This window comes from Pangasianodon hypophthalmus, chromosome 11 (genome assembly GCF_027358585.1).
Source record: "Pangasianodon hypophthalmus isolate fPanHyp1 chromosome 11, fPanHyp1.pri, whole genome shotgun sequence".
In the NCBI taxonomy this organism is placed as follows: Eukaryota; Metazoa; Chordata; class Actinopteri; order Siluriformes; family Pangasiidae; genus Pangasianodon; species Pangasianodon hypophthalmus.
In genome coordinates this window covers 16247266-16262185 of record NC_069720.1, presented here as the reverse complement: position 1 = coordinate 16262185, position 14920 = coordinate 16247266, and the positions used below count along the sequence as shown (strand labels likewise).

Here is a 14920-nt window from a genome sequence, read left to right as displayed (position 1 = left end):
TAATGTTTGTGTTGTCTTCTAGTGGTAACCCAATTATATATTGTCCAGAATGATTCTGCAGGATTTTAGGCAATTCTCAAGAAAATTTGACGAGAAGAGAATATGGCATACAGTGGATATAAAAAGTCTACACACCCCTGTTAAATGCTAGGTTTTTACGATGTAAAAAAATGAAACAAAGATAAATCATGTCAGAACATTTTCCACCCTCAATGTGAAATTACAACGTATAAAAATTAAGTGAAAAAACAATCAGAAACATTTTTAGGGAAAAATAGGAAAAAATTAAAAAAAAACTTACAATAACCTGGTTGCATAAGTATGCACACTCCTAAACTAATACATTGTTGAATCACCTTTTGATTTTATTACAACACTTTTTGGCTATCTTGTCTTGGCAATATTTTCTCACTCTTTCATTGCAGAAACATTCTATATCCATCAAATTGTAAGGGCATCTCTTGTACACAGCCCGCTTCAGGTCACCCTACAGATTTTTAGTTAGATTCTGGTCTGGGCTCTGGCTAGGTCCTTCAGAAACATTGATCTTCTTTTGGTTAAGCCATTCCTTTGTTGATTTGGATGTATGTTGTTTGGGTCATTGTCATGCTGAAAGGTGAAATTCCTCTTCATCTTCAGCTTACTAGCAGACACCTGAAGGTTTTGCACTAAAATTGACTGGTATTTGTAGCTATTCATGATTCCTTCCACCTTGTTAAAAGCCCCTTGTTAAAGGTTCTGGCTAAAGAAAAGCAGCCCTAAAGCATGATGCTGCCACCACCATGCTTCACTGTGGTGTCTTTTGGTGATGTGCTTTTTTTTCCACCAAACATACCTTGGTGATTGATTATACCTTATGGAATTGGTCTCATCAGACCATAACACTTTTTGCCACATAGTTTGGGGTGATTTGGTTGTGCTTGGATGTTTTTTTGTGAGAAAGTGCTTCCGTCTAGCCACACTACCCCATAGCCCAGACATATGAAGAATATGAGAAATTGTTGTCACATGCAGACAGTAATCAATACTTGTCAGATATTCCCACAGCTCCTTCAATGTTCTTACAGCTCCAATGGTCTCTTGGCAGCCTCCCTGTTAAGTGTTTTGTCTTGTCCTTTTAAAGAATTTGGAGGGACGTCCTGTTCTTGGTGATGTCACTGTAGTGCTCCATTTTCTCCACTTGTTGATGATGGCCTTCATGGTGTTCCATGGTACATCTAAAGTTTTGGAAATTTTTTGTACCTCTCTCCTGATTGATACCTTTAGACAGTGGGACCCTGTACAGGCATTGTAAGCTCTTTGCAGACCATTGCTTCAGAAACCAAGAAGATGTGAAGACAATCCTACAGAAACAGCTGGTCTTTATTTGGGGTTAATCAAAATAATTTCATTGATAACAGCTGTATGATAATTATGTTCATTCTGAACACAGCCACATCCCCAATTATAAAAGAGTGTGCACACTTATGCAACCAGGTCGTTGTAAGTTTTTTATTTTTCCTATTCTTCCCTATTAAATGTATCTGATGGCTTTTTCACTTAATTTTTATCTTGGTTTAATTTTTTTACATCACAAAAACCTGCCATTTTAACAGGGGTGTGTAGACTTTTTATATCCACTGTATATGAAATTGATGTAAAGGCTTGGCCTCAAGGATTTGTTGGTTTTTGGTCTCGATTTTGACTGTCTTTCATTTGGAGTTGTCATTGCCCCTCTTAAGACTCAGTCTCAGCTAGGCCTGGTATTGGACTTGTCTTGGATTTGACAGTGATGGTCATAGGCATAGCCCTAGTGGTCAAACTGTTAGACTTTAATGGCAGTGTAGGCAGAGTTCAGAAGCTGCAAATTTTGATCATTTGCCTCCTTTTTTGCTACTGTTGTAACACTGACCTAGCAACACTGTAAACAGAACAAATATACAATGAACAGCAGTGGGTGGGTGGAGGTAAAAGAGGCAACATTTGGCAGAGAGATGTTGGCTGTAGTGTTGACTTATTTAGTACAGAAGCAACAGAAAACAGAAAAATTGTGGTTTTATTAACTTTTTCTTTGAACATATTGGGCTTGCTGCTCACAAAGCTGCGAGCAAACACCCAGAACTAGGACTCAATCTGCTCCAACCGCTGCTACATGCAGTGACATAATCCACCATGTGATATTTGGACCAATCACAGATATGGGGACATCTTTTTTCTTTGATATATTCAGCCAACTTAAGAAGCTCCCTCATCTGATTACATAATGGTTTGACCCTCAAACAGGTTGATGGAAAACGGGTAAGAATTCCATCCTTTCTTACAGTTACACAATCACACCTCATATGAGTACTCACTGAAGACATGGTCTGAACTAACTAAAGCAGGCTTATACCATGGCCCTGTATGTTGAATTCTCAATTTTGTTTGATCAGAAGATGTTGATTAATCTTCTATAACAGCAACTCTCTATTAATGCTCTCATTCTAATATGTTATCATTTCTATAGTAACAACTTACAGTGGGATTTGTATGGCAGACACTTCATGTAAAATGTGTGTAATTGTTGAAATAATTGTTGCAAGTTTTTTTTTTATGAGGACATGTTTATTTAGCTTTTTGGGAAGGAGTGTCCAGTGTCAGTGCTTTGTAACAGTCAGATGTAAAGCTGTAACTTTAAATAACTTTAAAGTTTTCCACCATTGGAAAGTCTTCAGGACAGAGGACCTTTCCACTTTTTCTATAACAGGACAAGCTGTATTTTGTCTTATTAGCTTCAAGAGACAGATAAAAAAAGAGAGGTTGGTGAAGAAATGACTATATATGAATTTGTAGTTGTTATAATGTAATTGATAACAGGAACTAACTTGTTTACTGGGTGTTCCACAACATTAAATGTACTATAAACATTTAACTATAAAAAAAGTACTACACATCATGTTTTAATTAAGAGCAAAGTATAATCATTGGCAAATTGCTGTGGTATAAGAGAAATAAAACTTTTTAGAAAGTGCAGTTATAGGAAAATAATCAACTGTGAGCTGCATTGCTCCATCCTGTCATTATTTATTTTCCTATATCAGCACATTCTAAAGTGTTTTATTCCTTATTACCTGTGGATTCAATACAAATGACTAATTTAAACAGTTTGTCTAGCATACCTATATAGTTTCAAGGCCCTATTTCAGTTCAGATCAGTATGCTTTACCAGTGAATGGAACTGTACATTCCTATTCACCTGACATTTACTAAGTGCACTTGATGGAGCATGGAGATGTATCAGGGGACAGAATAATACTAAAGAAAATATTAGTGTAATATATGTCTTTTTCGCAATAGGTATCGTTTGGTTGGGTTTTATTATTATTACTATTAATCAAGAATTCTGTTTCTGATTTTTTTTTAGCATTAGACAAACACAACTCTAAAGCTTTTCATAGAAGCCAGGTAACATAACAGCTGTGAGCAGGGTTCTGTTTGCACTCCAGCATATAAATACTTTATTAGCACAGCTAGAATTCAGCCAGTGGCCAGTGGCTTTAGATTTCCTCTTTCTGCCAGTCACATGATGTTCAGCGTTAGCTGTCAGATCAGCACGTTGTGGTTTACGGCATGAAGACAGTAATTCATGGACCAGACCAGCAGTTTGGAAAGACAAACGATTGACAGGAACACCACCATTAAACTCAAGAATGTGAAAGGTTGAAATATATGAAATGCTGCATTTGCAACAGGGTGTGGGGGGAAATGTTAGTGTGATTTAAACATGAATAATACAAAGTGTCATTTAGAGAAATAGTCCAGTACACAAGCTGTCAGTCCAGTCCATTTTTCTAAGGGATGATCCATTGTCTGTGGAGGTTCGAACAATGTTTGTGTCTGACCTCCATCATTCCAGCAACAGTCCTTTGAGAAAAGTTAACAGTGAACATAACGCAGTACTGATTAGTGTTTTTCCTGCTCCTAAAACACCTGTTCCAGCTCATCATCTCATTATCAGGCCAGATCAGCTGAATGAAGTGTGTTACAGAAGAGAAAACTCGACATTACAAAGTTATAAACTCCTGATCTAGACAATCTATGTGTGTGTTGTGGTTAGTCCTGATATCACTCTACAGTCTTTAAAAAAAAAGGTTCCTCTAGTGTTTTTCGGATGGTTAACTAGCACTCTAAAACGATACTTGGAAATGTGGAGCTCAGAAGCTGACAAAAGTATGTGAAGATGAATTTTGTATATTTGAAATATAAAAACATAATATTAAATACAATTCTCTTATTCTGTGGTGTTTTTATGACATTTATTAAATGTTTTTTTTTCTTTGTTTTGAACTTGATTAAGATTTTTCTTTAAAAACATAATTTGAAGAACAACAGGTTATGTTTTTCAGATTAAAAAAAAAATCAAAATCTTAACTCAAAAATACAGAATTTATATAAATAGGCCAAAGGTGAATCATCCAGAGAAAATTAGATGAGTCATTAAACAAATAAAAAAGTTTTATATTCTACTAAAATAGTTACATTTCTACAGCGATCTTAACAACTCAATGCCCAGTTTAACTATGTAGCTAATGATCTGCCTAGTCTATGCTAATGCTAGCTTGCTGGCAAAGTGAGCTGCTTAACAGGAATTTAGCTATTTCTGTGGAATATAAAAAATTCAGATGTAGCTGGTCATGGTGTGAGCGTGACTGGCTAAATGATGAGTTTGACCATTCCCTGGGAATCCAGAACGCTTCACTTTTGGCCTAATTTATGTAAAATCTGCATTTCTATGATTTGTTTTTATGGTTATAATCACAAAACCATAACCTGAAACTTCGAATGATATGTTTTTAAAGGTAAATCCTTTCTCTGACAAGTTCAAAACAAAGAAAAACATTGGCAAAATGTAAATACATTAAATAAACCACAGAAAAAAGTGGAATTTTATGTAATGAAATTTAGGAAAATAATTCAAATGTACAAATATATTCAAATATTCAAATACTAATAATATTCAAATACTTTTATCAGCTGAAAGAAAAACCCTAAGAATTAGGGTTCTACATATAACTGTTAAGGGTTCCCTCAAAGGGACAAACCTGATAACCCTTTAAGATTCTATGTAACTTTGTTTAATCTAAGTGTAGATTGATTGTAGCAAAGATGTTAGAAGCACTTCCACTCCTATTTATACACATGGCATAAAAATACATATCTGAGCAAACACCAAAAACTTGGAAAAAAAAAACACGTGTTTTTGTCAAAACTGAAGACACAAATGTTACAACACAAATACCTTTCCATTATATCTGAGAAAAAAAGGGGTTTGGGGAAGTTTTGTTTCTGAAATGTTAACTACTAGTCTATTGCTGTCATGTAAATATGATAATGTGTTTTACAACAGCTGGTTAGAGATGTTGTAAATGCTTAGTTTCTCCAGCAAGAACATAAATATGGCAGGTAATTGTTTATGTATAATATTAAACACCTTATAAAAGCTTTATGAGGCTTTAAGCTAAGAGGGATGGAGGAATAAGTTAATATACTATGTGACAATGCAAAAAAAAAAAATTATGTAGAAAGAATCCTCTGCAAACATACATATACAGCTATATATGTGTATGACATTAATAATAATAAAAAAAAGCTAATTAGAGATTGCAGTTATGTTGGGAGCATTGGGAGGAAGTGAGTGGAAGGGTGTCTCCGTCGAGCTTTATGGCCCCTCCGTGGCTTCCCTCGACCATTCAGTGACACAAACATCTGTCTCCCGCCGTGCTTCCAGCGCAGGGACGCGTACGTGTTGTAGCCATTCTCCTCAATGCGCTCCTTAAACTTGCAGCTTGGGCTATATCTTACCTACAGAAAAGAGGAGATAAATAACAACTATATTCATTTTCAGACTACAGAGAACTCAGCTCAAGTTCAACACAGACATCTGAATCCGATACATTTCAACATTGTGATCTGAAAGAGCACCATTTCCTCTGCCTCTGAATATGACTACACTGCAAAAATGACATCTTAGCAGGTGAAAACATCTTGAATATTGTTGACTTTATCTAATATTTCCTATCATGTGATTACAATAACCCAAATATAAGAATAATAATCCTACTTCTAGACATTTTTAATAATTTCAAGGTTTAAATTTTCTTATTCTGTTGGCAGATAATTTAGCTTCGTTTTAAAGAAAAAATGCTTAAAATTAGGAAAATTATCTGCCAACAGAACAAGATTGAACCAACAAGAGCATGTGAATGTGAACATGAGTCACTGCATTCATCCTTAGAAATTGCCTGATCAGGCTACTAGCTTACTTACGTACATTTTGGGAAATAGAAACAAATAAATTAGTTAGAAAATATCGCAGGCAGGTACAAATAAAAATAACTGCGTGACAAAAAAAAACAGTTAAAGTGATGTAGCTGAGGTTGAGGAAGTGTCATAGCCAGAATTCACAGACCACAATCAGTGCGGGCATTTCTAAATCTGAATACAGATACTTTAAACAGATACAGAGAGTGGTATTTCGTTACACCCCTACTATAGTGATATTTTGCTCCTCTGCTACGGCTGGATAGAGCTCTTATCTCAAGAAGAAGAGATGGCACAATGACAATGTGGTTCAGATTTCCGCTCAGGGGATGTTATCAGGGCCATCCCGCTGCCTGCAGTTAGATAAGATCAGCTCCTGAGTGAGCGTTGTGATTAATAGTCATTAGGGTGAGATTCAAACAGGGATGAAATGAGAAGTTTTCGTGCTACATGGATTGTTTGTTTGTTTGTTTACTTTTGGACTAGCGATGTCTGAAAGGCAGAATTATCATTGTTGGGTGACTGATTGTTACGTTGAGATGGTCTCATAGAGCGCTTAAAGTGCTCAGGCACCACACGCTCATTTAATGAGGCACAAACAACTGTCTGATGGCACGCACAAGGTTCACAGGAGCTGGACTGTGACCAGCAGGAGCCCTCAAGGAGTTCTCGTAAACCTCAGGCAGCTCACTGAGCTCAGTTAAATGAGATTTATGTCAGTGCACGTATTTTCTGGTAAATTCAGCAGCATTTCAGTGACACTTACTGCTAGGTTCATTCTTTCTTTTGGGCTAGGACAGAAATCAACCACATCCAGGTGTGGATGAAGGTAAATATTATTTTCACTTCAAGCAATAGGAGGTTCCATATTACAAAGTAAACCATATACCATTGGTCTAAATATTTTGTTAGTTCTCACGAGATTGTACTGCAGCCCTTACAGAATGTCTTGTAAAACGATTGAAGATGTACCTACCGATCCAAAGAGTGTGCCTTTTTTGGACATAGCTAAGTACAGGCCGGTGCTGACAGATTTGATGGCGACAACTCCCACACTAACAGATCGGATTTCCATCAGACCTGGAGAAGAAAACAGAAAATAGAGGCCTGGGTTAGAGATGGGGGAGTTTCCCCATCAAAAACTACTCTATGATTACCGATTAGAAAAACAGCCATCCATGTGCGCTAGGAATATTTCTTTCCTAAAGAGTAGAAAAGGACAGGACAAGCAACAATAGTGCTTTCTTTTTATTCTGTTTCTGAATTATTCTGCCCTTTCTGAATTATTCTGTTTATTGAGAAGTTCAGCATATTTCAGCTACGTGTCTCCTTGTGTACCTGCAGCTGAGAGCCACCTGTATCCTGCAGTTATAGTAATACATTGCGTGGAAATAATTTAAAACCTTTTTAAATGTGTCACGCTTGGTTCGTGAACACTCTCTCATGTGATTTGATCTTTTAACAGAGCACAATCTATCTTTAATTGCTTCTTAGAAATCAGACCTTGCCCATGTTCTTTGGTGATCTGATTTTATTTAAAACTGGAAGTCAGATCATGACGATAAAGCAGATAGTCCACTACAAACCTCAGTGCTTGTCCATCAACATCTGAATGGGATCTGATTGCTGTACGGGAGGCTCTCTTCTCAACACTGTTTCAGGTTTCACCTACAAAGGCACCCTGATGCATCATGCTATCTGTTCGGATAATCCCAATTATCTAAAGGCTGTGTTACTTAGCTCAAAGATCAAAAACGCAAACACCCTAAGAAACATTCAGTCTCTGCTGAGGGTTGTGAGAGGAAATGACACAGACAAATCAGCTGCTGGCACTGGACTGTAAATACAGAATCACATAGAGGTGCTGAATGAGATGTTGACCCAGCGCCAGTAAGGAAATGCAGGCGGCAAATGCAGTTACTAACTCAGAGGCCACTTCAAGGATTTTAGAGTCTGAGCTCTGGTTGAAGGCATGAAACCATTAGATTATACGTGTTCCACCCAAGACCTTTGGGCTAAACACGGCCCGTTGCCTAGTTTCATTCACCAACATAATAATATTATAAATATTAATACTGAAACACCCAGTAATACCTACTACTCAACATTTTCACACTAGAATTCACACCAGACCCATAATGTACAGTGCATATAGGATAGCATCTCCCAGTGCTGAAACTCAGGTTAAAATCAACACCTCTCTGCTGGGTTTGATGCAAATCAGACCCATGTCTAAATAAAGCTCAGAAACATGTTTGGTGTTGGCCTTCATTGTGATTCAGTGATTCACTGAACCTGTACACCTGCTCATTCATGCAGTTATCCAATCAGCCAATCATGTGGCAATCATACAATACATAAAATCATGCAAATACAAGTCAAGCTTCAATTAATGTTCACATGAACCATTAAAATGGTGGAAAATGTAATCTTAGTGACTTTGACCATTTCATGATTTTGCTTGCAGACATTTTGAGTATAAGTATAAGAAACTGCACTGCTGATCTTCTGGGATTTTCATGCATTACAGCTTACACAGAACAGTGCAGAAAACAAAAAAATAAACTAAAAAAAAAGCACTGAGTAGCAGTTCTGCACAAATGCATCATTGAAGAGAGAGGTCAGAGGAGAATCACCAGACTGGTTTGAGCTGACATGAAGGCAATAGTACCTAAATTAAACTAATCACTCTTTACAACTGAGTGTAATTTGAAAAGATGATGGGGCATGACTTGGGGGAGGCATAATTCAGAGACATTTATGTTCTTGCCAGAGTTAAACCTGTCTAAGTTCTTCTTAAATAAAATTCTTAACACTGTATATTTTTGATACTTGGAAAACAGATATACTGTATATTTAAACAAGTAGAACTTGATGCCAAAAAAGTCTAGTCCTTGTTGTTACTAATTTGTATGCCACAAATATCTTTAAAATATTAATCAAACATTAAGGAAGCTACTAAAGAAAAACTATTTCAGACATTTTACCTTGATGTGACCTTGATCCTGTTTGGATCAGTTCCAAAATCTAATCAGTTCATCTGCTGGTTGCAAAGATAACTCCATATAAACCCCATAAACATTCAAGCATTCGTACTTGAGATTCATACTTGGATGGATGGACAGACATTTACATGGATGCATAGAGAATGTGAAAATATAATTTTAAAAAAATTAATTGTAAAAACGTAAAAATGTGATCTGTTTAATCATGTTATCACCTAAGCCTAATAGTGCATACAGTTGAATAATTACTGTTATTTCTTCTTTTTCCTCGAAACATCCTGTGCAACCTTCAGAGTCAAGCTTTTACTGTTAACAGATAGAAAATATAATAATATGTTGTAAAATGAATAGCCTTAGGGCTTCAAGGGCTCACAACATTGCTGATATGTCCCAGGCAGAATTTGAGTTTGATTTGTGTCCCATCTGAAAGTCACATCAAACACTTACAAACAGTTTTTTCTCTAGCAAATGGTATTAGTCCTGATAGTCAAACCAAAGTAAATACTACACTCTTAGGAGAAATGTATACCAATTAAGGGCTCTTTGGTAAAATCATTCTGGGGAATCCCTTAAATAAGCTCTATAACAGAGAGCTTCCCTGTAGAACTCTTTAGGATGCAAAAAAAAAAAAAAATTTAACTATCCAAAGAATCTTTGAATAACTTGTGATTCAACTTCAATAAAAAGTAATTCTCCAAACAGAAAATTAACCATCAGGTTATGCTGAAAGCTGGTATCAGACATGGCACACTCTTTCTACACAAATAAATCATTTCATCAGCATTTGTGCATGCAAAAACTTATTATAGAGGACTAGCTTAAATTGTTGATGAGCAAAGGAAATAACCTGTTTTATGGAAGTTCCACATTAACTATAAATGAATAAAATGTATGATGCGTCATTCTTTAATAAATAAAAATGGTAATCATTGTGTAAGTGGAATAAAACACTTTGGGATGTGTTGTTATTGGAAAATTATACTTTGAGGTGGTAACAGTAACTGTAAAACCACCCCAGTCTTGATTATTTTCTTGTAACAACATACCCCGTCATGTTTTATTCCATGTTTTATTATTGAATATAGTATATCACATGGAACCCTTAATCTTAGGTGGTCACTAGCTCCATTTGTAATGACTCTCAACACAGCAAAAGAAGAGCAGCCAAGTGTCCGTGTATGCATGCCAGTTAAAGACATCACCCTCTTCAGGTGAAGAAAGAAAGTAAATAAACAAATTGAGCGGCTTTCTTCTTTGACATGCGGGTGAAAGAGGCCCAGTCGCAGCTTGAAGCCAGACTGGCAGGTCATGCAGGTAGCTTCCACCAGCTGCAGAGCCAGCTCATCATCTCCATTAGAAATGCCCGTGCTTTGAAGACCAGTGTGTTTTTTCCTGTTTATGTTTCCTTAGTGTGTTGCAAACATCGTGTGGTGGAAGCATGTGTACAGCTCGTAATCCTCTCTGACAGTGTCCCAGATGACTGGGGTTCACAATGAGTTTATGAGGACTGAGCCAGTCAAATGAAAAGTACTGGTGTCTGAAAGTGCTGCTACTCCTAATTTCTGTAATTAGGTATGAGTACAGGGAGTCATTGGCATATAATTGACCTCTTATGAATTAGCTTTAAGATGCTTCAAGAGAAATAAGTCATACTCTGGGATTCTTAAAGAGAAAACAAACATAGCTGGGGATCACTCTGTAAAGGCAGAATAGTTTAATACCAGCATTAATTCCTTTTGAAACTTATATCAAATGCACTCAAGGCCATTACATTAGCTTAAGTTTAAGATATGTCTATTACATCGGCAAACACACCATGCTTTCACAACATGCCACCCAAAGAATCCACACATCCATTGGATATTTTTTTTTTTTAAAAAGTTCAAGAAATAGTACCACTTATGTTTTAGTACCATCTTATGAAAAAGGATGGAAAGCAGGATTAAATAAATATTACTGACCTCAGCCAGGTTTATTTAGTCGTTGTAGAACTTTCTTCATTTTTCTATGTTGTTTAGGAAAAAAGTTCTCAAATGTTTTGCAGCCAGGGACCCCTTTAATTGCAAATTAAATTATTACAGCCACTGAGCATTTTACTCCAGAACTTTCCACCAACAGAATACATGGTCCAAGTGACATTAGTTAGGTCCAAGTGTTTTTAGTTACTGGGATTTGGATTAAACCCTTTCAGTACAAATGTTAGTCAAAGCAGCTAATAACTATACAATGATTTCCACCACTCTAACCAAGTTTTAAAAATGCTTAACAAAATGCTTGGAGTTTGCTGCTTCTTCACTCCCTAGACAGGTGGAACCTTAAAGATTCCCCTAGAGGGACAAGTGGAAAAACCCTTTAGGGTGTCAGATGGAACCTTTTTTCTTAAGCTTGTACATCTCTAATCTCTGTCTTGGCCCACATAATCCATCTTAAACTAAACTGGATTATGAGCAGGGAAGAAGCATTGTAGCCTATGCTACAGGTTTTCAATGCCAAAGATCGTTCAAAAAGGTCATTTTGTGTGTCTGTGCTCTCTTAACCTTTTGGCCAAAACTGTCAATTAAGCAAATCCTCGCTTCTGCTTAGTCAACTGTGGACCAGACAGTTTCTGATCTTGCATGGGATTTCTCAAAGCGTGGAACAAGTCCTGTGCTTAGTCTTCTTTATTCATTTGTCTCCTCATTCAGTCTTCTCTTTCAGCCCCCCAGTCTGTAGAGTTTTTTGGAAGTGAGCCCATCTTCAGATCATTGGGGCTTTTTTTTTGACCTTGAAAATAGGTAGAAAGAGAAGCGGGGGAGAAAAGAGAATTCTCACTGGGTTTCTTTTGTCAAAATTATAGTTGAATAAGGAGAAGGGGGGGGTGGGGGGGTGGCTAAGAGTTGTACATGGTAGTAAGAAGGTCTTGGTGGTGGTGGTGGGGGGGGGGGGGGTTACATGGGTCAGGGGGGTCATAAAATTATGTTTCCTTCAACTGGCCCTTTGCTCCGAATAGGCCTTTGTTACCTACCTGAGATCTGGAAGCCGACAAGGACTTATTAATGACCCGGCTTTTGTTGCAAAGAGCAAGGTTCCTCCCACCTCAATTAAAAGGGAAGGAGGGGGTAGACCGGGTGAAAGATTGGGCAGAGTTTCTCTAGCTTTTCCCAACTTGCCTGGAGGTCTTTAATTTCGAAGGTCGTCCCCTTCAGCATCTCTCCCTGGCCTGTCGCCCCCTCTAAAAAAAGCCTGGGAATCTCTCGGTTCCAACGGTACGCTTGCCCTTGATTGACATACCTTTTCAATTATTTCACAGTTTGCTAAGAGAGGGCACTGTTGTTTTTTTCTCTGCTCCTTCTCTTTCTCTTCTTTGCTTCCCTTTCAAAACACAGGCTTTTCATGTCGGGTTCCTCTCTGCTGGCCCTAATGGCCGTGACCAGGACCTTTGATCTGATCTGCCTCCGCGGATGTGCTCTCGAGCCGGCTCCTGTCTCGGCCTGTGTGTGGTGAGATCTCACACCATAAAAAGGCCACACCAGTTACCGCTATGAACAGCTTGGTGCCCACTCATGAGAGTTACTGTTTCAGGGTTCTCGGGGACTTGAGAACATTGGTCCTTATTTATCAAGCTGGATACGAACAAATTTATTCATAAATCATTTTCAGGAGCTTTTACACAAGAAATGTGGGATTCATGAAAATCCACTAAGCTTAGAAAAAAGTTCATATCCTACAAGAACTCATTTGTGTAAATTTATGTATAAGGATACTCACTAATGTGAAATTCAGTTGATCGGCTTCAGCAGGAGGTACTCAATTTTATATACAGATTAGGCTATCATGTTTAAATAGCGTATTTATTTCAAATGCACACACACACATTTAACTAAACTTTTACGAAACTCAATCATTTCATATTAATGACTTGGAAGAAAGCAATCCAAAATAAATCCATAGCCTTCATTAAAAAAAATAAGACTAGCCATTGAATGAGGACAAAAGTAATATCGCTGTTTAAAAGGAGGAGGAGTTAGTAAGTGTCTGTCATAGTTTTCATACTGCAGTGGCTGAGCTGCTTTACTGGAACGTGTTTAAGAGGTGCTCTTTTGCTTTAGTCGTAATTTTTTGTTTGTTTGTCTTTTAGCTCTGCGTGAGCTTTGCCTTTTTTGGAATTCTCTGAGTGAATGTGCTTGGTAATTTAAGATTGATTAGCATTTATCATGTATATGAGTATGAAGAAAATCAGTGTAACCGAAACTTTTGTAAATCTGGTGGAAATTTTGTTTGGTTTGGCTTGTGAAAACATTTATACAAACTAAAAGATTGACAATATCACTTCAATCCTACTTGTTTTTTTTGCCACAAAAACATGTTTGGCACGACAAGTTTGGCGACAGTGTCGTGTGTGATGTGCTTGCCATATTTTCTGTTAAAATCCATCGCAACCATCGACAGCTTCCCGATCTAGCCATGAGAATGATTTCAAAACGTTCTTCTTTTGTCAAAGGCATTCTTAAAGGCTATCTGAAAAAAAATTTTGGAAGACATTTTGCTAAAAAGTGTTAATTTCTCCTATGTATGGAGACTTTTTATGACACTCTGTATTGGTAATTACCAAGACAAATTTCTTATCTTCATAAGTGAACAAGAATCATTTTATAGTAAACAACTGACAAATAACAAAGGGCAGCAAAAGAGCTTTTTTCCGGAAATTAAAAACACTTAACTGTCCAAATATCTTTTTTGTTTGCTAAGAGTGACGCCCCCAAATGGTTGCTCATAATACTCTTCATAATACTACTTTTACGTATTTTTATTGATAACGTAGATATGTGATTTAGCCACCATGCTAAACTAGCAGATGTAATCTCCTCTTGTCTTATTTGAACTTCATTTGGAGCAAAAGGAAAATTGTGTACTTAATTTATTTGGCCAAACTGTTGCTAATCTCTAGGTCATGCACCATCTCATCACAGCTTTCCTGTGTCACAATTTGACATATCATGTCCATAATGGCAGCATTCCTGCTGCTGAGGTGCTGAGTAACACTTGGTATTCAAGCTTGTGAACCTGCAACATGATAGCATGATCTCTGTGAATGAGCTGGGTTTGCGGTGACATCATCACGGACGTGACAATGAGTAGGTGAATGGCGTCATTGTGAAGTGAAGCTTGCTCTGTCCTGCTGGGGAGCAGAGATAAAAAAAAAGATGTTCTGTAATGTCTTCACCTGGTTTGTCAGGTTTGACACACAAACCCAGGGGTAACATTTGCAAAAACTGTTCTAGCTTTTGGGTCTGCAACACTATTTTGCATAGTTTAAATAAAAAGGATTGCATAGCTATAAGTTTATTTCATTTAAGGATTATTTTATAGATCCCTGTTCAGAATCCATTACAATATATTTCAGCTAGGGATGCATCAGTACCAATACTGGTATCGGGTATCAGTCCAATACCATGTTCATCTACTTGTACTCATAAACAGTGCTATGATACCAACAATCAAGACCACATGATGCTATGTGATGTAAACCTAGTGTAAGCTGTCACCCTAATGAACAGATGACACAAAATGACAGCAGTCTGGATGTATTTCACCAATAGTGTTCACCATTTATGGGGATTAACACTTTTTAGAAGCATTATTATGAGCTCATATCA

At 37.2% G+C, this 14920-nt stretch overlaps 1 protein-coding gene across 1 annotated transcript in view; it reads right to left on the bottom strand.

Annotated features, from left to right (window-relative positions):
- Positions 1 to 2100: 2100 nt before the first annotated feature.
- fgf22 (fibroblast growth factor 22) overlaps positions 2101 to 14920 on the bottom strand; it is a 28860-nt gene continuing 16040 nt past the window's right edge. Inside the window, exons 2-3 of the mRNA XM_026925078.3 lie at positions 7256 to 7359; positions 2101 to 5820 (exon numbers count right to left, since the gene is read on the bottom strand). Of these exons, the coding sequence (XP_026780879.1) occupies positions 5626 to 5820; positions 7256 to 7359 (299 nt within the window). The 3' untranslated portion in view covers positions 2101 to 5625. The remainder of the gene's footprint in view (positions 5821 to 7255; positions 7360 to 14920) is intronic.